At 45.1% G+C, this 21,793-nt stretch overlaps 2 protein-coding genes across 3 annotated transcripts in view; one reads left to right on the top strand and one right to left on the bottom strand.

Moving 5' to 3' along the window:
• LOC140903958 (phosphatidylinositol 5-phosphate 4-kinase type-2 beta) overlaps positions 1–11,230 on the top strand; it is a 49,537-nt gene extending 38,307 nt beyond the window's left edge. For both annotated transcript variants that reach the window (XM_073326010.1, XM_073326011.1), the window contains 6 exons: positions 255–401; positions 1,728–1,766; positions 3,532–3,645; positions 4,873–5,131; positions 5,523–5,626; positions 6,657–11,230. In XM_073326010.1, the coding sequence (XP_073182111.1) occupies positions 255–401; positions 1,728–1,766; positions 3,532–3,645; positions 4,873–5,131; positions 5,523–5,626; positions 6,657–6,737 (744 nt within the window). In that variant the 3' untranslated portion in view covers positions 6,738–11,230. The remainder of the gene's footprint in view (positions 1–254; positions 402–1,727; positions 1,767–3,531; positions 3,646–4,872; positions 5,132–5,522; positions 5,627–6,656) is intronic.
• A 444-nt stretch (positions 11,231–11,674) lies between these two features.
• PSMB3 (proteasome 20S subunit beta 3) lies at positions 11,675–18,983 on the bottom strand. The gene is made up of 6 exons (XM_073326012.1): positions 18,868–18,983; positions 15,807–15,991; positions 15,186–15,293; positions 13,724–13,901; positions 13,104–13,198; positions 11,675–11,796 (listed from the first exon to the last, which is right to left on the bottom strand). Exons 1-6 carry the CDS (start codon positions 18,868–18,870, stop codon positions 11,748–11,750), a joined length of 618 nt encoding a protein of 205 aa, XP_073182113.1. The 5' UTR covers positions 18,871–18,983; the 3' UTR covers positions 11,675–11,747.
• Positions 18,984–21,793: the final 2,810 nt, after the last annotated feature.

Below are 21,793 nucleotides of genomic sequence, written 5' to 3'. Positions count from 1 at the left end.
GGAGAGGAAAATGCTATTTTGCAGAGGGGAAAATGGTAATCTGGGTCAGCTGCTGTGCATGGAAATGGCCACTCCATTCTGCCGCTCCGCTGTGTTTTAATGTGTGTCCTTCTGCCTCCCTTGAGCAGAGGTATAGGATGGCCATTAAAAAGCCCCATTCTTAGTTGGAGGTAGATGCTTAGCTTCTCTTTGACCATGTGCGCTACTGGAGACCTGTAGTGTGACTTTTTTTTCCCCCCTCCTCACCCTTTCAGTTTATAGTGGAATGCCATGGGAACACCCTTCTCCCCCAGTTCCTAGGCATGTACAGACTCACCGTGGATGGAGTGGAAACCTACATGGTAGTCACCAGGAACGTATTTAGTCACAGGTTGACTGTGCATCGGAAGTATGATCTGAAGGTAAGGCTCTGAAAGCAGCCAGTCCATACATGGTCAGTGAGACGAGTTTTAAAAACAAATACCTCTCCCTGTATAGGACTCCCTTCCTGTTGCTTTATGAAGCATTCTTAAATTGTTTTTCACACTAGATCGACGAGGTCCTGGCTTCCCTTTTTGCTGAAGGACTTTGTCAAGCTTTGGTGGACCTGGATGAGGACATCTCTTTAGGCTGAAACATGAGTGGCATCTGTGCCAGCCCCTAGTTGAAGAGGGAAGAGATCTGAATAAGTCCCATAACTCAGATCCAGGACCTTCCTCGTCCACTAAAGCTTGACAGTCCTTCCGTTCCAGCAGTGCAGCTGGGACTGGTACTTCTAATATTGAGGTTCCCTTTATACAACATAAAAGAGTAGAAAAGGGCAGACACAAGGTATCCTTCCTTTGCAGTTCACTTTCAAAGAGCCTGCTGGTTGACTTCTGTAACTGCTGAATTCCGAGGCTAGGAAGTTCTAGGCACAGTGTGTTTTATCTCCTACAGTTTGTGGCCAAGGCAGGATTACTTTAAGGGCCAAACAATACTGAACCAAAGTATTCACTTTCCTTTTGATAGCACGTCACTAAGGTTCATTGTGTCTTTTTATCCTGCCTTGTCTGCACTAGGAGAGAGAGATGCATACTATTGAGATAAAATCCACTTCTTCACAGTGTAGCGTGAGCTGCATTTCATAAAGCAAAGGTCAGAAGCTTTTTGCAGCTGTGTAGTTCCTGGAGGTGCTAATGCAGAGAGAAACCATGTGGTCTGTTGTCATGGACGTGAGAAAGTTGAGCCTTGAAAGTGTGGAAGTACGAGTCTGGCTCAAGGGGGTTGGTCATTGACTTCAACTGGGGCCAGGATTTCATCCTCACTGTTCAAAGCATGGGTTGTGGTGAGAGAGGGATTCACGTACTGAATCAGATTGGTGGCCATCTAGCTCAGATTCTATAATATCCTATAATATCCAGGACCAGATGATTCACAGGAAGGTGCAGGTCTCTCTCCTCTCGATCACATATATTTTTAAAATCAGGGCAACACATTGCATTGGTCAAATTACGGGATATAGTACCAGAGAGACCGCAAACAAGGGAAAAGGGAACACATTCTCCAACCAGCTCAGACCATTGTCTGCTGCCTTTATATGATGTTTTCAAAATACATTTTTGTGAGGTTACCTCTTCATCAGGAGCAAAGAAGCATTTTAAAAAAATAAACTGAATCTTGTACTTTTACCCCTTGTGATGGTCAATTTAAATTCTGCTGATGGCTGCTCATGGTGAATTGTGTCCCATTTCTTTTGTTCTTATCAGGGCTCAACAGTCTCCAGGGAAGCAAGTGACAAAGAAAAGGTATGAATGATACTGCTACTTTACTGTGCAGGAACAACATTTCACTCCCAGCGGTGCTTACAAGGGGGCTGGCCAGCTAATTGTGTCTTCATACCAAAGGGTTAACCAACAGTGAAACCTGGTGACAAGCTGAACTGCTAGTTCAAATTCTCCATTATAGCAACTGTGTGTTAGTCCCCAAAAGGTTGTGCAATGGTTTATCTTGTTGTGGCACAAAATAAAATATTAACAAAAAAGCAAAGGGCTTGCCTGACAGTCTAGGTGTGGTACAACCTGGTGCCCTTGTTTGCCAGGCTACTGGCTCTGCCAAAGGAGGTACCTAATAATACCTTCATATAGGGTACATTTTCAGAAGTGCCTAAGTCCCACTGAAAGTCAGTGTGATGTCGGCTCTTCCAGAAATGTTGCCCATTATTACCCTCAGCGTGCCAGGTATCTCACAGGCCAATCTGAAGCCAAAGGGCCAGATTGGGAGATAGACACCTACCGGGGATAGGCATTTTGGTAAATCCCACTAAGCACTTACCTACATCTTTAGGTGCCTAAATCTCTTTGTAAATCTGGTCCTGACTCCCTTCTCTACAGAGCTTTCAACCTAAGGTTCGAGTCCTGCAAACCCCTATGCCCATGCTTAATGTTACTGCCATGAATAGTACTATTGAAATCAACTGAACGCCTCATGGTAGTAAACTGAAGCACACGCATAAGGGTTTGCAGTAGGTATGGTCCAGGGGGATGGGATGTAACAAAGCCACTTAGTAGAGCTGAGCACACCTGGTTAAGGCCACACTTCTTTTGTTTCAATTTTTTGGAGCTGTCATGACGATTTAGGGAGCAGCACTTCACTCAAGCAGGAAGGCTGGGCTGGAAGGCTGGATTGCTTGATCACAGGGTCTTTGAGTGGAGACCTTGGAGGGATCCTGGAAGATTTCCTCTCCTGTCTACACAGTAGCCTCCCAAAAAGTTACAGATCTCTTGCACAAGCCACTGAGAATTTCCTTTTCAAAATTAAATCTCCAATATCTGGGTATAATCTAACCCCACCTTACAATTGCCCTGTTGTGCCTGGTTATGTGGTGTTACTCCCTATGTGGTGTAACTATGATTTCTTGTCTGATGTGGCTTTGTGTGACACCACATAATACTTATATAAATTGCCATGGATTTACATGCCACTCTAAGGACTAAAGAATGTAATTCCCAGCTATACATGCAAAGAGTTTGTGAAACTTAATTTCTTTAATATCCATGAGAAGCACTTACATTGCAGAAACACTTGGTCCCCATTACAAAGTCCTCAAAATGCAGTGGATTGATTTTCATGTAATGATTGGGGGAGAGGAGCACTTGTCTCAAGATTTTCTAATCTGAAAACAACCACATGGATTTTTCTTCTATTTGTGGGGTTGGCTAGCCCCTCCTTGGCTGAGACTGTTGATCAAGCTTTCAGCCCGAAGCAAATATTCTTGGCAGCCTTTGAAACTGAGCTGCTATTGGTATCTCTGTTGCCTCCACCCTCCTCTTCCCTCCAAGCTGGAGGCAAGCAAACGGACTTGCTGATAAATCCAGGTGTCTTGCTCCATGCCATTTCCAGGCGTATGGGAAAAAGCGAATCTCTTGCTTTAGAAGATTAAGTCAACGCAGCTTCCTCTGTTTTCCATTGTCATATTGATCCAGTTGATATTTTGCAAAAGAATGGACCCGCCAATAGCTGTGGCCATTGGCATTCGGCTCAGGATATCTAACGTAGTCCTCTATCTCACAGGCCAAGGATTTGCCAACGTTCAAAGACAACGACTTCTTGAATGAAGGCCAGAAGCTCCACGTTGGAGAAGAGAGTAAAAAGAACTTCCTCGAAAAGCTAAAGCGGGACGTGGAGGTAGAGTTGGGGCTCAGATTGTTGCCATGAACAGGGGGCTCAGACAGCTGGGTTTTGTGACCCCACAGTCCGTCCGTATCTTACCCTCCTCCCCCTCCCCAAATGGTACAGTAGCTGTGTTATTTTTAAAGTATGCATCCTCTATTGCAGTTGCTATGGAGGAGACTGGGAAATGACAAGGAAGAACAGGGCAGAGAGAACCTCTTGTCTCCTCCCAATCAGAATGCATCAGTGAATACATTGGGTGCTATAGGAATACTCATCTGACCCAGTAGCCCAAGGCCTGTGGTTCAGCTATTTTCTTGTCCGGTCTCTCTGTGTCCAACACTAGGTGGTTCTCTTGGCTCATACAACATTGGCCCAACTCTGTGCATCAAATGCTATCCGCCTACTGGATCCAAGATGCAAATGTTCCAGCAACCTCTCTGGAGTTCCATCTTAGAAGGCCCCACTGGCTGATTCCACATTGGTTAGCTGACTTAGGTCAATCCTGCTGTTAGATCTTTTCTGTCACGATCCTCTCCCCATCCTGATGTGTTCTTCCTTCATTTCTAAACTAGCAACATCCCTCGGTCCCGCTGGCTCGCTATAGGTAGCCAACCGCCTGTACCACACATTGCAAACATTTGGACTGATTTCCTGCCAGATGGAAGCAATGCAGCATCTATCCCCTGAGTGTTTGAGAGATGAGAGACTGACTGTACTTGAGCTGTCTTTCAGATGGCCCTCAACAGAAACAGCAGGCCATTCCCAGTGCTGCAGTCCTTTGATCAAACTCACTGTGGTGGTCACTGGCTGTCTCTGCTCAAAATGCAGAGGTGTTTTCTCCTCTCCATGTTGATGGTGCAGCCAGCTGGTTTTATCATGGTTGGGTATCTTGATGGGATCACATTTATATAGACACACTAACACCCTCCTCCAGCTAAGTAACCCCTTTCCATGCAAGGACCTCAAACCATCGAAACCATTAAGCATTCACAACTGAGCTAGAAACGGTCAGAGCAGGGGGCTGAGAGCCAGGATTCCTGGGTTCTGTTCCCAGCCCTACTGCCAGCTGATATATGTCCTTGGAGCAAGTCTCACGACATCCCAAAGCCAGGTACATACCCAGAGTTCTGACTCTGCTCTAGCCACAAGACCGTGATCGCTGGAGGCAGTGCGTGCTGAGGGCTAGGTAGCTTTGGCTCATGAGAATGTCCCTGTGGTTTTGTTGCTCCCTTCTCCCAGTTTTTAGCTCAGCTGAAGATCATGGACTACAGCCTGCTGGTGGGCATTCACGATGTTGACCGGGCAGAGCAGGAGGAGATGGACGTGGAGGATCGGGCCGAGGACGAGGAGTGTGAGAACGATGGCATTGGCGGGAACCCTATTGGCTCTTACGGGACCCCACCTGACAGCCCCGGCAACCTCCTCAACTTCCCGCGGTTCTTTGGGCCTGGGGAGTTTGACCCTTCAGTCGACGTGTATGCCATGAAAAGCCATGACAGTGAGTGAGGAGGAGTCTTGTTATGTGGAGGGGCAGGAAAGGTGTCCTGTTTTGGGTGGGGTATGTGTAGCGAGAACTAACCCAGACCCTCTCCTGGGAACCAGTCCACTTGGATGTTCAATTCCCTTGCTGTTAATGTTAAATGTTTAAACTCCATGGAAACAAGGCTTTCAGTGTGGGATGTTGATGTTTCTAGAGGGTATGTGGGCCTCTGCTCTGATGTTCCTGGTAGATCCTCTGTTCTACCTCTTACAATCTGCTTCTCCCCCTGCCTGCTAATTACATTAAAGCAGATTTATTTACTCTATTAATAGAGGTGGCTGCAGGTGGTTATTCAAGCCCTGCTGATGTAGCTTGGGAGTGTGTTAAAGAGACTTTTGTGTCTTCTCAGGTGCCCCTAAGAAGGAGGTATATTTCATGGCCATTATAGACATTCTTACGCCGTACGATGCAAAAAAGAAAGCTGCACATGCTGCCAAAACAGTGAAACATGGGGTAAGCAGGTCTCTCCTCTGAGAAGTTGGGGGAAGAGGGGGGTGTTTCCGGGTCTCTCTCGTTTGTATGTGTGTTTTTTTTTTTTTTTATGGTGCTGACATTTTGAATAATTGCTAAAAACCAGTTTTTCAGGGGCCTGAAAATTCCCCACCACCCATGAGATCCTTCCGTCTGTAACAGAACTGATCCCTAACCTGGTGGTATCCCTCATTAATGTGTTCACCAGGGCTGAGCCTCCTGTCCTGTTGTCGCTGACTCAGGGATCAAAAAGCTCAAGTCTCCCTCTCTTAGCAATACAAACAGACACTAAGCTACTGGGCCAGACCACTGAGGGAAAGTTTCATTAGCCAGATCTCTTGCTCTTTTCCCCAAGTGACTAGTGCTGGGCAAGGTGCTAGCTTGCCGGCCCTGATCATTGCAGTCTTCCATCCCCAGAACAGTTACACCACAGCCAACATGCCTCAGAGTTGACCTGGATAGATTCACCTCTAGGATGAGAGGAGAGATCAAGCTCCTTGGCCTATTGGCTTCCCCCTCTCTGCTCAGACTACCAACATGTGACCCTGAATCACGAAAAGTGGACTGACGCCCAGCAACTTGCTTTGCCTAGGTCACCAAACGGCCATCAGGCAGTAACTTTAGGTCACTACCAAACAGGGCTTGAAAAGAGCTGGCACATGGGTAGGATATGCAGCCTTTGATATTCCTTCCAGACCCGCCTCTAAAAACAATGAATAAAATGCCATGCATCCATCTCCTGAGTAGAGCCCCAGACTTAGACTAAAAGCAAATTGCTTCAGGTCAGGAGTCCAGCTGTCATGGAGCTTGGAACCGATGTAACTTGTAGATTCTTGTTTGTGTGATTCTTGGTGCCTGGCTATGCTGGTGCAGTAACCTCCTGCTGTCTCCTCACTCCCCTGGGCTTAGCATGCAGTTATGAACAGTCCCCTGCAGCTACCATGGTGCTGCCTTGTAACTCCCCAAAGATCAGAGCCGCCCTGTGCCTTAATCTGTCCTTCGTGCATTGCAGGCTGGGGCGGAGATCTCCACAGTGAATCCGGAGCAGTACTCTAAACGCTTCAATGAATTTATGTCCAATATCCTGACATAGTCACCTTCTACCTTGAGCCAGAAAGGAAGAGAAGAGGGGCTACTTCCGAGCAGAGAACACGGCCTGACACACTAAAACAGACACTGTGTAGCACGTGGGGGATGAGTGAGTGTGAGCGTGTGGCACTGTATGATTTACAGGAAACTAATCTAGGTGCAGTCTCAAATATTCCACTTGACCCAGGTGGAAAAGTGGCTTTTTTCATTTTGTTACAGAAATGCCCAAATAGAGATTTGAGGCTTTTTTTAAAAAAGAGAATCTAATTGCTGCAGCACCGCTGTTCATAATGACACTTTCTCCTCTCTGATCAAGAGATGCCAGTAAGGATACCACGAATAGCTGTTTAAAAGGGGGAGCTGTAACCTGTAGCTTGTGTTAAATAAGAGGAGAAGCAATGCCTAATTCCACAAACTGCTGTTCTTTTTAATGGACAGGTTTTTTTTAACAGGAAGCTGTACAAACCCTTTTATTTCCTTCTCGGTCAGAGGCGGGGCCGGGAGGGGGGGGGGGGAGTAGTTTGCCATTTTGAGGATGAAAATGTTGAGGAGCTGCTGAACCTTAACTAGGTAAACTCAGGCTGGGCACCTTTTTTTGTGGGGGCGTTAAGAAATTTCTTAAGAAATTAACGTCACAAGGAAGACGAGGGAAATGAGCATCTACCAAAGATGGTCACTTAAGGCATAACTCATAGAAGCTAAAAAGTAGAATGAAAAATACTGGATAGCCACACAACCATCGTGCTTAAGATAGGCCTGGGAAGACTCCACTGAAAAAGAAAATCATGTTAACTTCTTCTGTGGGTTTGGGGTTACATTTGGCTGTCTAGAAAAAATGACAATTGTTAAATCTAAAATAGAGCTGACGCAGGACAGTTCTGCCAGTGTTAATCTAGCTAATGTTCAGAGTCTTCCTAACTCGTCCAGTTCTGTTACAAGTACTTGAATTCTTGCCTGAGAAGAGGTTTAAAAAACCAACCCACCCAACATGAAGTGCAGCTTGAGAAATGTAAATTGCTGTCAGTCTGGAGTTGTGACTGTAACGAGTTGGATGTGTGTCCGGTTCCACTGCTCAACACAAAGGACTCCAAACTTGAGTTGTAATTGTCTACGCTCTGCTCTGCTCCAGGTCCATAACTCTAGCTGGTAGAGTGAGTCAATGGGCATAAATGACTGAACACTGACTCCAGATATTTTTCCCCGTAAGAAATTTGAATTATGTCCTATTTGTCTCCAGAACGCTTGTAATATTTTTCACAGCCAAGCTTGTCGAAGTTGCTGTAAGTTTAATTTGTTCTGCTGCAGAACAGGTATGTGTATTTTTTTTTAAGCAGGATTTAGCCGTTTTGAAGAGACCCTGCAGTTGACATAAGTTGCTTATCTGCCTTGAAACTGTTTTCACAAATGCCTTTGTTTCAGGAATAAGCTGTTAGAATGTGTGTGTCATGTGCTAGTTTGCTCTGTCGATTTGGTCCTGTTGAGAGAGAATCGGTGGTACTCATCGTGTCTTGGTAACTAACTAGACTAATGCTAGCTGTGATTAGATTCTGAATGTGGGGTGACTATTTTAATCCACGTTCCTGACATAATTCCGCTGCCCCCAGCATAGGGGAATGACGGGATTTGTCAAGACTGAAAACTAGGTTTAGAAGAGTACATTGTAAATAGTGTTTAAAAAAGGTCTAAAACAAATCATTGGTTTTAATGGGACATGAAACTTTTTGTTCATTCATGGGTCATTCCCTTTGATGGGGGACAAATTTTTTTATGCCATTGTAATCCATTGTCTTGTTTTTGTGTAAATTTGGGGAACTAACATGCTATTGTCTGGCACCCTGATAAGATTCTCGCACGTCTTAGGGTGTTCGGCTAACAATACCACAAATCAAAGAGAAAACATAGAGGGGTGGAGGAGGATATTGGTTGCTTTCCTCTAAACAAAAAATGCACTTATGTTGTCCGTGAAATAGGAATTAAATACCATTCGCGTTTTACTCTTGACAGTTTAAAAAGTCCTGAACCTACAATTTTGGCCTGGTAAGTTTGCCATTCTCCTTGTGGGAAATTATTTGAAACTTTAGTATGCTAGACTTAAATATGCAATTTTTTTTTTTTAAATTACGGTAAATAGGGAAGTAAACTGCAGCCATTCTGCAGTGGTATATTTTAAGTGGGCAACCCAAAGACCGTCAAAGGAAGAAGTTTATGTAACTTGGGGCAAAAAACTGATTCGCTGGAACTTGGTAAAGAGCTGAAATCAAAACTAGTAGTTCCTGCAGCCAATGTTACAAAACACATGACACTAAGGATTTAAGACCTTGTGATTTCTTTTCCCACTCTAGATAGGGAGCAAAGAATCCTCTATTAGACCCCATTTGGTTGTCTCAATGCCTCAAGTGGTATAAAAGCCCTAAAAATATCTATTCACTTCAGCACTTACCCATTTTGCCATTTTTATTGCCATACTGTGTGTGTATATATATAAAAAACTAAATGCAATTTTATCATTTAAAGATGTATTACCCAGGTATAACTTTGTTTAACATAAGCAGTTTGTATATTGTTTACATTTTGAGAGGTAGCATTATGTTAAATGCTAATTTTGTTTCTAGACAGTATTTTTTTGTTACTCTAAGAGGTGAAGCTGCAAATGTTTGATTTGTTTTTAAAAGGGACTTTTGCTTTTGTTTTTAATCTTGATATAGAATCTTTATTCTCTTGAGTTCAAATATTTAAACACCCTGCACCCCCCCCCCCCAATTTTTTACAACTGCCTGTAATAGCTTTATCTAGTTTCAATCTGACTGTGTTCTAGGTTGCTGAATGTAGATATACTTCTGCCTGTAGCATGTGCCCTCCCAGATCCTGTTACACTGAAGTGCATTGCAATTAAAACCATAGCTCACATGGAAAAAGATGCAGTCTTTAGAGCTGTAGAATAAACTCTTAAGAGCAGATCACTTAAGAGACTCCAGCCAAATGGCAGGAAAGTCTCTTTGCTAACATGCTAGGCAAAAAGGAAAAAAGCTAGTGTGGAACTGGAAGATAGGGAATGTTCTCCCTTCCAGCACACACCCCACTAACTTTAGGAAAAATTAATCAGGGCAGGAGCATCTCTCTATTTCTCTCTCTCACTGCACTGGGCCTAACCCTACCTGGCCACTCTCTGGTTTCTTTCACTTACAGACTGATTGTCTGTCCTTGTCATACACCTATAAGAGCAGCAAGCAGGGGAGGTTATGGAATTATCTTTGAGAAGATGTGTATGATTTTGTTTCCTCCCTCTATCAAGTTTTTTCTACTTATCCCTTAATACAGTGCCTCTAATGATGCCCTAGCTTTGATTGTAGTCTCTTTAGCTAATTATGAAGCTCTGGGGGGTGGGAGTGTACTTAAAAAAGGTCAATGGTGTTTGACTTAATCCCTGAAGAGTCAAATGGCCTTGGAATTTTCAGCTAAGAATACTGGATAGGACCAAGGATGTTATGAAAATATTCAAGATGCTGCCAGTTGTTTAAATAAGAGATGGCATGCAATTTTCTTTATGTAGAACAATGCACTTTCGAGGTGGATACAGACTTTACAGCATAATGAAGGGCCTGCTCTTCCACTTCCAGGAAATCTAACTTCAGATTTAATTTTTACTGACAGTAAAAATTAAGTGCGTTTTTAATAATGAGGGGTGCTTGCTATTTGCCCACCTAGGCAAAGAATGACTGTTTTTCCTGCCAGTGGCTATCAAAACTGCCTTCAAGTTCAAATCAGTGTTCTAACCCCAGGTGAAACTAGAGGCATAAAATTGTAGTGAGACTAATTATGGAGAAAAGTCTTTTGCTGGGTGAATTATATTCTGGCCCAGACCTGTGAAGGACTCCCTATCCTATACTTACTGTGCAGAGGTGCCCCACTTGTCGCTGTAGGAAGGCTGGAGTGTTAGGTGGTATAAACAAAGGTCAAGGTGTGTGCAACTTTGGTTGCACCATCCTACAACTAATTCAAAACAAATTACAATACTCTCCCCTCCTGCTTTTTAATGCACCATTTCCAACTTGCCTACCTGTCCTCCTTGCTGAGCTTATTTGCCAGCATCCATGATATTAGCCATGACTGACTTTCCTTGACATGTATAATGAATTCTAGTGGTTTAAGTTGACCACTCAGATCTTGTGCTGTTCTTTGTTTAGATGTATGATACTAAATGCAATTGGATTGAGCTGTGTTAAATGAGCCTATTACACACAGATCAGTGGTGGGGCTAATCAGTGCAACTGAAAAAATGTGAATAAATTAAGTTTAATCTAAAACTTCGAAAAATGGAGCATTCTAGATTTTCACTGCTGTTTGTTTTTTTAAATAGGAATTAAGTCCTCTGTGCTTGTCTGTTTGCTAGGAGCAATTTGAGAAACTTACTGTTTTGAAATGCATGCATGTTACAAGATGAGTCTCAGCCAGAAAAAAAAATAAAATTAAAAGTTTGTGTACATCCTTGTCTAATAAGTTCTGGTCTGCCTGTTTTTACTGTAGCTAAGCTGTGCAAAATCAGATTCCTATCCTCTGCTACTGCTGCAATACCAAGTACAGTTTTACAGCCATAATCCCCCTTGAAAATAAATACTATTTTGTTCTGAGCAGGTCCTTAGTAGTTGTTTTGTAAGAATCTCACTTTGAATGTATGCACAGCTGGGCAAAAATGAAACTACCACTGCTACATACCATGAAAAGCAACAGCTTCAGCAGTTTACCACTACTCTCAGTCTCCAGCTTGGATGATAGCAAACTCTGTTCCAACTATATAGCTGAAACCCAGGCCTTCTCATGGTGGTGAGGGGTACTGCAGAGTGAATAAATCCAGATTCTGTAGTTATTTTGTAATAAGTATATTTGTTACATTCAGCCTGCATTCTCTCCCTATAGTGTATTGACAAGAACAAGCAAGCCCACTACAATAATGGAGAGAGTTTATTTAAAAAATTCAAAATAGCCTGGCATGCGAAACAAGCACAAACTTCTGGGGCTAGTCCATGCGTGCTTTCAGTGTCCTGGTGGTGATCTTGTCTTTTTCACTGCAACAAGAGGAGAGACAAACTACCACTTCATCCTTCCAAAAATGTGGTGGAACATTTCTATGTAATGCAGTAACTCAACACCCCCTCTGATCAATTCTAAATTTCAGGAAATGTTCTGGGCATTAAAAAGGTGAGAACCCTATTGATCTGGGGGAAAATAGAGCCCTTGCCAGCTGCTTCAAGCAGCTCTGCAGGTGGCTATAGAACAAACTACTGGTTGATAGCACTAATTATTGCCTTCCACTGTAATACCTCATCCTCCAAAGAGAGTTTAACATGTTGACACCCCGACTCTTGTTTGCAGCGTAAGAATGGTGGGTAAGGGGAAGCTGGCATCCAGGGGGCTTAGAGAGATGCAAGAAGTCCCTGGTGTATACAGTAAGCTTGGCCTACAGCTGCTGCAACAGATTTTAAGGTCAAAAGGCACCCTTGTGATCATCTAATCTGACCTCCTGCACATTGCAGGCCACAGAACCTCACTCACTCCTGTAACAGACTCCTAACCTCTGGCTGAGTTACTGAAGTCCTCAAATCATGATTTAAAGACTTCAAGTTACAGAGAATCTGCCATTTGCACTAGTTTAAACCTGCAAGTAACCCAAGGGTGTCTGCCACTCTGACCTGGGGGAAAATTCCATCCTGACCCTAAATATGGTGGTCAGTTAGACCCTGAGCATGTGGGCAAGACCCACGTGCCATGCCCTAGTTTTAGAGCTCTCCCTAGTTAGCATCCAATTTACATTGTCTCTAATAGATGTCCATGAATAAATGGCTCCCTATCACAACTCCTAGCTTCATAATCCGTGCAGAGACACAGGTTTGAAATAGGTCATTGACACTTCATTCTCCTCCAGAACCTGTAGGGGTGAGCCTGAGCCATTTCTTCCACTACAGTTTCAGACAGAGCTCTAAACAAGGCCCTCCCTTAATTCGCTGATTAACAAAACAGCTGAGACACTACAGAACATAAGGGGTGGCCAAGGCAGCTTTTAGTTCTGCATGGAAATCTTGAGTGCTACAGTGACTTATTTCATCTCAGTCTGAAGTAGCACCTCCTGGGTGCAAATAATCACAACTGGAGGGGGGGAATGCTGCTAACAGCAGCTGTACTAGACTCTTAATGTATTATCACCAGTGCTCCTGCAGCAAGGTATGTTAGCAAATTTAAAGATCTAGTGTAGACAAGACCTTACTGAAGGAGGGCAGAGGTCAAGCCTAGTAGCCGTTCCTTGACTGACTTAAGGCTCTGTGTTTAACTCTGCCACTTCTCTCCAAGGGAAAGAGACTGTGAAAGCCATACTTACATTATATGGACTACCACACCCATGCCAGACACAGCATCTCTGTCCACTGCATTCAGCATAGCCTGCGAGATCGTTTCAAAGAGGTGGTCTGGCTCCTGAAAAGAGAGGAAGGGAAAGTCTTTTAGTTGGTTTCTATAGCTGAGCTACTAGGTTTTGGGGCAGTTCACCAAGCTGCAACACTCTGACCCTCTCCATGCCCAAGGAGAAACTGGACTCAGGATCTCACATATTTCTGCCACAACTTACCTTAAAACTTTTTCTATGGTCCATTGTCGGGTTAGGGCACAGGCCTAGCACATGGGAGACCCAGGTTCTATTCCTCACTCCACCACTGACTGCTTGTGTAACTGGACAAGTCATTTAGCCTCCCTGTGCCTTAGTTCCCTATATGTTAAAATAATGCTTCCCTACCTCACAGGGGTGTTTATGAACATAAATACATTAAAGATTATATAGGGGTTTTCATCAGTAGTCAAAGCACTTCACAAGGTAGAGGCATTATTATACAATAGGAGTAGCTTGAATTCCCTCTCTCCAATTTAACAGCAAAGGATTCAAAAAAATCCAAGAATCATTTGGAAGTTAAACCACTAGACAGATCTTGCCACCGCCTCACTCACCATGTCAGGCTCCCAGAGAGACTCACACATGCCATACATCTGCTCTGAGCAGGTGCCACTGACAACAAAGTCATCTGTTATCATGGGACAACCAATCAGGTCCAAAGAGCAGATGAAAGGTTCATAAGTTATGGGGTCCAGTCCAGCAATAACTGGCTCTGTGTAATAGGGTCCAAACCTGTGAACAGCAAAGCATAAGTCAACAGCCTAAGGATGCATAAATTTGAAGTAACAGCAGAATTCTAACTCAGTAGGTGTTTAAGGAAAGTATTTATTCCATCTCTGGTGTTAGTAGGAGCCTTTCAAATTAGTTTGGAACTACCCAGTTCTGTTTTAGTACCACATAACTGTGAATGGACTTTTATTTCAGCAACATTTCAGTGACAAAAAGACACACTGAAATAATCTGCTTCCCCATTGAAGTCAAAGTTTCAAAAGCTGTTTACGATTTCCAGATTCTGGTGTTTAGGCAAATCATTACTTTTAGGGAACAAACATTTTTGATCTGGGTTCAGGAAAAAGTAAGTGGTCCTTGTATTTCAAAAACAGGTGCCCTCTGCATCCATGAGCACATAACCATCATGTTTTGGTGTTTTCTTAAGTGGTGGGGGAGAATCTTTAGATCCCATTGGCCTGCCTCCAAACAGTCTTCAGCAGTAGAAATGTGGTACAACTGGAATTGAGTGTTATTTATAAATATCTTACATTTGTTCTGTTGGGAGTTGCTCTAGAAGAGAATTCTAGGTCATTTCAGCACGTTAGAGAATTTGCCCAACTCAGAATGCCTGATCTAGCAATTCTAAGAATCAGAGTTTAAGTCCCTGATAATATTCTATGCAAAAGGCGACTGTCAGGAACACTTTGATTCAAGATAGCAGCTTCCTGTTTATTAATTAAATGTTACTCAGTGTGCAACTGTTATTTGTGATAGTAAGAATCTAGATACAACTGAGCTTTCCTTAAACATTGGACCCAAACTGAAACCAATTCCAGGGACACAATTTCATTCCAAAAACTCTTCCCCTCTATGCTGTTAACTATCCATCTCTCAAGTGAGTATCAAACATAGTGTGCTTCAGTGACCTAGCTCTTAAGTCTTTGGTGTAAGACACCCATACAATAGTTATGTCTCCATTAAGGTTTCCCATTACTGATAATTGGTGCTGCCGAATATAGTTTTACTTCATGTGTACACAGGACTAAGCCATGTTCAGCACCATTTCAGAAACTGGCAGAACTGTGCTCAAAGTATGGTTTATTCACTGTTGGAATCCATCTATACATGGAGTTCAGCAGTCTTTATTTCCAGTGCAGCTACCAGAGTTAACATAGGTATATCATCTTTGTAAACACTAGGAAAATTAACATGCCTCTCAACTCCTCTAGAGTCATAATTTAACTCCATTAACCATGCCTTGATTTCAGTGATATCTGTGGAATCGCTCAGCTGTTTGATATTTACCGTTTCTCATAGAGTAGGTTGGCCACCATACTCATGAGAGTTTGGGGCTTGATCTGTCTGCCTTCCTTCAGTTCATAGAGATTCAGCCTGAACTTCAGCCGCTGGGCACTGCAGATGAGATCAAAATCCGTATTATAATCACATCCATCAGGATCTCTTCCACCCTCCCAATGGTTAATATTTGCTACTAGAGATTAACATCTGATGGACACATGATGCGGACACATGTATTTAAAATGAATGCAGATATGCACTTCAAATGTAGACATCTGGTTCTCACTTGCCATGTGCTCTTTTAAGAAATCAGACACAGCTCTGATTTTGGAACACAGTGGATTTTTTTTTTTTTTTTAAAAGCAGGGCACAATTAGCCAACAACCAACGTCGCTAGTCTTTGGCACTGTGGAGGAAGCATGTTGTCAAAGACCTTTGGGATGGTTCAAGAATAACTCCAACAGGAATGACTGCAGTGGGGTTCAGAGAAGGGAAGTCTTGATGCTCAGGCAAAGATGCTACCTAAACAGCTGTGTGTAACATACATTGTGTCTTTACAGATATACAATGAACTCCCTTCCTACAGACCAGGAATATCAAGTGTTCACAAGAGAAGATTCCACTTACACTGTCTGCACATCTGTGGCAAGCCCAGCCAGCCCGATATATAGTCTATCTCCCATAGGGAAAATCTTCTGAAAGTCTGTGGTCACCATCTGAGCCTGAATTCCAAACCGTCTGTCCGATGCAATGGCCACACAGTTTTTCCCCTTCATGGCCATTACAGCCCCTCCATTATAGGACATAATAGACTATAAAAGAAAAAGATCATTTTTGGGTTCAGTGGACATTTAGAGTACACTCATTAATTATACTAGAAGGACTAGTATCAACTAGACCCATGCAGCTTAGCCAAGACACACAAGTCACACATAACATGGCTGGAAGGGACCCCCTAAATCAGGCTACACTGCATTTGCTTAGGTTTGTCTTGTACAGTCTGTGCTAAATCTTTAGATCATTTGGACAAGTACATTCTAGAAATACCTGCAAGTCCTCCCAGGGCAAAATAAGCCATTATAATCTAGCTGCCCTCACTGCTACAGAAAAGCGTCAGATATCTCATTTCCTTTAACAAATGCCAGTTACATTGACCATAAATAATTAATTCCTCATTTGAAGTCATTTTCTCGCTAGCACCATCATCTTACCCATAGTATTAGGTTCTCCAATTTTTAATTTTTATTTTCTACTGCAATACCAACTTAATTACCTGATCACCTCATGCACATGCTGTATGCACCTTCTGTGTATAAACAGGATCTTCCGAAGACTGAATCTGTGACTATAAAGGAAGCTTCACGTCCAGGGCCACAGATAAGCTCTCCTCACCATTCAGAATACCAAATAAACTCAGAGGGCAAAGCCCCTCTCTCCTGCTCCCCCTCTCGAAAATATTCTGTTTTATGCAAGGCCTAATTCTCCTTGATGACATTGCAGAATGTTTGTATCCTGCTATTTCTGCGCACCTAGTCTGCTGTCCATCTGATTAACAGAGGAGGTGATCAAATGTATGAAGTCTATAGTTAAGACACTTCATTTCCAGTATAGCTAAACACAGAACTTCTCTGGTTTACAATCAATTTCACACTGAAATTCTGATAGTAAATCTCCCTCCATGAATTCAGTAGTAGCAGTAATTAAATAAATAAATACGAGAAGCATCTTTTCTATATCACTTTTCATCAATAAAGCACTTTACAAAGGTGGTATCATTATTTCCATTTTCAACAAAGAACTTCCCCAGCAGACTTAATATTAACTTGTTAAATCAATATTTTAAGAAAAAAGAAAAGGAGTACTAGTGACACCTTAGGGACGAACCAATTTATTTGAGCATAAGCTTTCGTGAGCTACAGCTCACTTCATCGGATGCATTCAGTGGAAAATACAGTGAGGAGATTTATATACACATAGAACATGAAAAAATGGGTGTTATCATACACACTGTAAAGAAAGCAATCACTTAAGATGAGCTATTACCAGCAGGAGAGCGGGGGGGGGAGGGGGGGAGAAAACCTTTTGTAGTGATAATCAAGGTGGGCCACTAGTACTCTTTCTTTTTGTGAATACAGACTAACACGGCTGCTACTCTGAAACCAATATTTTAAACAATCCATATAATGCAGAGGTTCTCAAACTGTGGGTCGGGATCCCATTTTAATGCGGTCATCAAGGCTGGTGTTGGCCCTGGGCCCCAGCAAGTTGAAGCCCAAGACCTACTGCCCAGGGCAGAAGCCCTTGGGCTTCAGCTTTGCCCCACACTCGGTCTTCGGTCCCCCGTCCTGGGGTCATGTAGTAATTTTTGTTATCAGAAGGGGGTCAGGATGCAATGAAGTTTGAGACCCACTGATCTAAGGTAACTGAGAGCATAAAACCCTCTGGTTCTTTGGGGGTAACCATCCCAATTGAAACAGCATCAATTAAAAAGTTTAAGTATCCTTCTAACTGAGCACATGCAGTAGGAAGATGGGAGACAGTTATTGGTAAGTAACAAAACACAGCGGACTGATCTTGATTGTGCTCTGTGAACACAGAGTAAGAGGCAGTCCCTACCCCCAAAGACCTGTCCTCACATTATGAGCAAACACAGCAGTATTGTAGCAGAAAGTAACAAGTGCTGCAGGGTTCTACACACTAGCTTTACTGTAGCACCATCCAGCCAAGAATCTCAATGCAATTTACAAACATCAGGCCCCTGGAGGTCACTTGCTGAGCACCGAGCATCATCTCCACCTAAAGAGGAGTAAAGCGACTTGCCCAAGAGCCAAGAAGTAGTGTCTGACACAGACAGAAAAAGAACCCAAGAGTCCCGGATCACAGCTCCATATCACTGGGCCACTAAACCATTCCCAACAAGCACCCGCTAGGGTCTCGTCCTCCCCCACACCCAGACAGGGCCACCACCTACATCTTCACCCCACCTCGCCAGGCCAGCCCCATCCCCAAAGCCCCCCAGCACCAGATGCCCACAAAGGCCCAGCACCCAGGCCCCTCCCCGGCTTCCAATCCTAGGTGTCCGTCCCCCCACGTCCACCTCCACCCGAGTCCCCCCCACCGAATCCCCCCCTCAGCCTCCAGCCTTGGGTCCCCGAGTCAGTCCCCCCGAGTCCCCTCCAGCCTCGCCCCCCTCCGAGTCCCCCCTCCGAGTCCCCCCCAGCCTCCAGCCTCGCCCCCCTCCGAGTCCCCCCCCCAGCCTCCAGCCTTGGGTCCCCGAGTCCCCTCCAGCCTCGCCCCCCTCCGAGTCCCCCCCCAGCCTCCAGCCTCGCCCCCCTCCGAGTCCCCCCCCAGCCTCCAGCCTCGCCCCCCCCGAATCCCCCCCAGCCTCGCCCCCCCCGAGTCCCCCCTAGACTCCAGCCTTGGGTCCCCGAGGCAGTCCCCCGAGTCCCCCCCAGCCTCCAGCCTCGCCCCCCTCCGAATCCCCCCCAGCCTCGCCCCCCCCGAGTCCCCCCTAGACTCCAGCCTTGGGTCCCCGAGTGAGTCCCCCCGAGTCCCCTCCAGCCTCCCCCCCCGCCTCGCCCCCCCGAGTCGCCCCCCCAGCCCAGTCCCCCCGAGTCCCTCCAGCCTCGCCCCCCCCCCCCGCAGACTCCAGCCCCAGGCCTCCCGGTCCCGGTCCCCCAGGCCTCACCATGGCGCCGGCTGACGAGAACACCACCAAGCGCAACGATCCTCCCCCGCCACCGGCTCCTTCCGGGCTGCCGCGCCGCGCACCCGAACCCGCTGCCGCTCCGAGCCACGCCTCCCGCTCTTCCCATTGGCGGGCAACGCCCGCGCCCGGGCCCGCTGCCTGTTGGAATTGGCGGTCCTGCGCCGTCAGTCACGGGGCGGGGCGGGGCGGGGCCAGGCCTGGGGTTGAAGGTGAAGGTTGGTTGAGACGCGAAAGGAGCGGTGTGAACGCGAGGGGGGAAAAAAAAAAAAAAATGAAGCGTCATGGCGAGCGGGGCACGATGGGATCGTGGCGGACCCGGCTGAGCCCGTGCAGGCGTGCGCAAGCGCAGCTGGCTGCATGCCCTGGAGGGGGAATGGGGGCATTGCACGTGTATGTAGCTCGCCGGCGCTGGCAGGCTGCATCCATCGGTGCTTGCTCGTCGCCCTGGGCCAGTCACAGGCTGGCCAACCGCAAATGCTCAAATATCATGAGATTTTGAACATCACATGCAATGCAAGGGGGGGGGGGGGGGGACTTGCCTTTGCCTTTGCCTTTGCCTTTGCCTTCAGATTTCCCCGCCTTTGGGGTGCGTTTGCTTCACGTCTGCAAGCTTTTCTCTGCCCCTGTGCGGGCTAGGTGCTTCCTTTGTTTTCCAATGAAAGCGGAAGATTCTCCACATAGCCCACTCAAGGCCGGGAGCCGGCATTTGGAGAAAACCGCTCAAAATCACGAGACTCGCAATGAAATCGGGAGGTGTGACCCCTGCGTTTACGCCTTGCTGCCTGCACGATGCAGGATAGCTGGCTACGCAGCGGGCTAACTCGGTGCATTGTTTGCTGCTGGCTGCTTCGTACATGGCTGTAGGATCGGCAGGATCGAGGTCAGGCCCTCTTATATCTGGAGGTTGCAGAAAGAATCTAGAAATATCTGAGAGAGGTTTCACATAGTCTGCTGAAATGGAAGGCCAGGGCTCATAACATTGTGATAACTCTCAGAAAGGAGAGAGATAAACAACACCCAAACCTTTACAGCCAGAGATCTACAGTTATATCGGCTCCATTGGGTTGTACAAACAAATTCAACTAGCCTCTAAAATAAACATTTAATATAAATGCAGAAACAAGAGAAAAGGAGTCTCTGGATAAATACAGGTGCCTTTCTAGGACTATTTATTATTTTCATGACACATAAGCATATTTTTCTTCACTTGGATTTGATCCTGGAGACCTTCCTCAACCAAAATTCCCCTTGAACACTGGGCCTGGGGATACATTCAACTCTTGATGGTATGTTCTTGTCTTTCAACTGTATGATTTTGTTAACAGCATTCAAACTGAAGGGGCAATGGGGGAGGCTTCTCTGTCGCTGGTGCAGTTTATCCCCTTCTCCACATTTTTGGATTCTGCTATATCTACCCTTTTCAAGGTGTCTTTTGCCTCTTCTGATGAACAAAGTAGCTGCCTTTGGGATGCACCAGATTATTTTAAACAGTAAGTATTTTTTTTAAAAGAAAGAAAGAATTCTAGAGAAGGAGCCCCTAAGATCCTCCTAAAAAGAAATTGCCCCAGACTCTCAAAGGTATTTAGATTAGTGTCTAACTCCCATTGACTTCAACATGATGAGCATTAAGCACCCAAGTTGCTTTGAGGATCTGGGCCTTTAACCTCACTCTTTGTATCGTTTATTTCAAAGGCTGTTTGGATTCACAAGCCATTTGGAATACAGTTTATTTGGTGACCTTGAACTACAGTGAATTAGATGGGGGTAACATGGAGCCAGAACTTTCATACCTCTCTAGAATTCAGATTGTCTCATGGTGGCTCTAAGCCACAACTTCACAAAATCTTTGGAAACGTATTAGCGATAACTTCTCCAGCTGCTCCTGCACCTCATATTTCACGTACCCATGCTGCTTCGCACCGCCTTTTGAGCCTGCTGCTGTAGGAACACTTTTTGGAAACATTTGAGTTGGAGCTTTTTTTTTTTTTTTTAAAAAAAAGACTTGTTAATATTGAGGTGTGGCATGGAGATACAGAGAGCAGCTTTGTTGGAGACTAAACAGAAAACGATCTTTCTCACCCTATGACTGCACTGTTTTCCTTTTCATGTCAGCATCTATTAAACTGCAGGCAAAATGTGTGGGTTTTAAAACATTTCTCATGTAGAATTTCCCCTCTCCCTCTCTCCCCTCTGGCATTTCCTTTCAGTGTTGCAAGCAGCAGAGCTAGTGGGTTGAACACCAGGAATTCCTGCTATTCCAACACTAACTCTCTATAGCTTTAGGCAAATAACTTGGGGCCACACTTTCAAAAGAGCTTAGCACCCAATAGTTCCCCTGAAGGATACGTCTACATTTGAGCAGGGAGGTGTGATTTCCGGCTCATATAGATGGACCTGCACAAGTTCTCCTCCAGCTAGCACCTAAAAATAGCATTGTATCCACGGCAATGTGAGTGGCAGTTCAGCCTAGCTGTCCCGAGTACTAACCCAAGGCGTTCGGCAGGATTTTACGGGGGTCAGCTTGCCCAAGCGGCCACCTTTGCCACTGTGGCCACCCTGCTCTTTTTAGGCGCCAGCTCTGCTTGAGCGACTGTGAGTACATCTCCGTGAGCTGGGAATTGCACCCCACAGCTCAGAGGTGGATGTAGCTTTAGACACCCAGATGAACGGTCGGATTTTCAAAAGTGCTCAGATTCTATTTAGGCCCCTAACGAAAGGGGCTGGATTTGCATAAATGCTCAGCCCTCTGCAGCTCCCAGTGAGAACAGGGAGAGCTACTGCGTGGGGAACGTGAAGGCACATGCGGTAGTTTCATCTAAGTCCCTGAACAGGAGCCGCATATGTCGGAAAATCCGTCCCTTGGTCCTTCTCACGTCGCCCATCTGTAAAACCCGAGTCCTGTCTG

The sequence above is a fragment of the Lepidochelys kempii genome, chromosome 27, assembly GCF_965140265.1.
Source record: "Lepidochelys kempii isolate rLepKem1 chromosome 27, rLepKem1.hap2, whole genome shotgun sequence".
Classification (NCBI taxonomy): domain Eukaryota; kingdom Metazoa; phylum Chordata; order Testudines; family Cheloniidae; genus Lepidochelys; species Lepidochelys kempii.
This window is presented reverse-complemented; position numbering and strand designations above follow the sequence as displayed.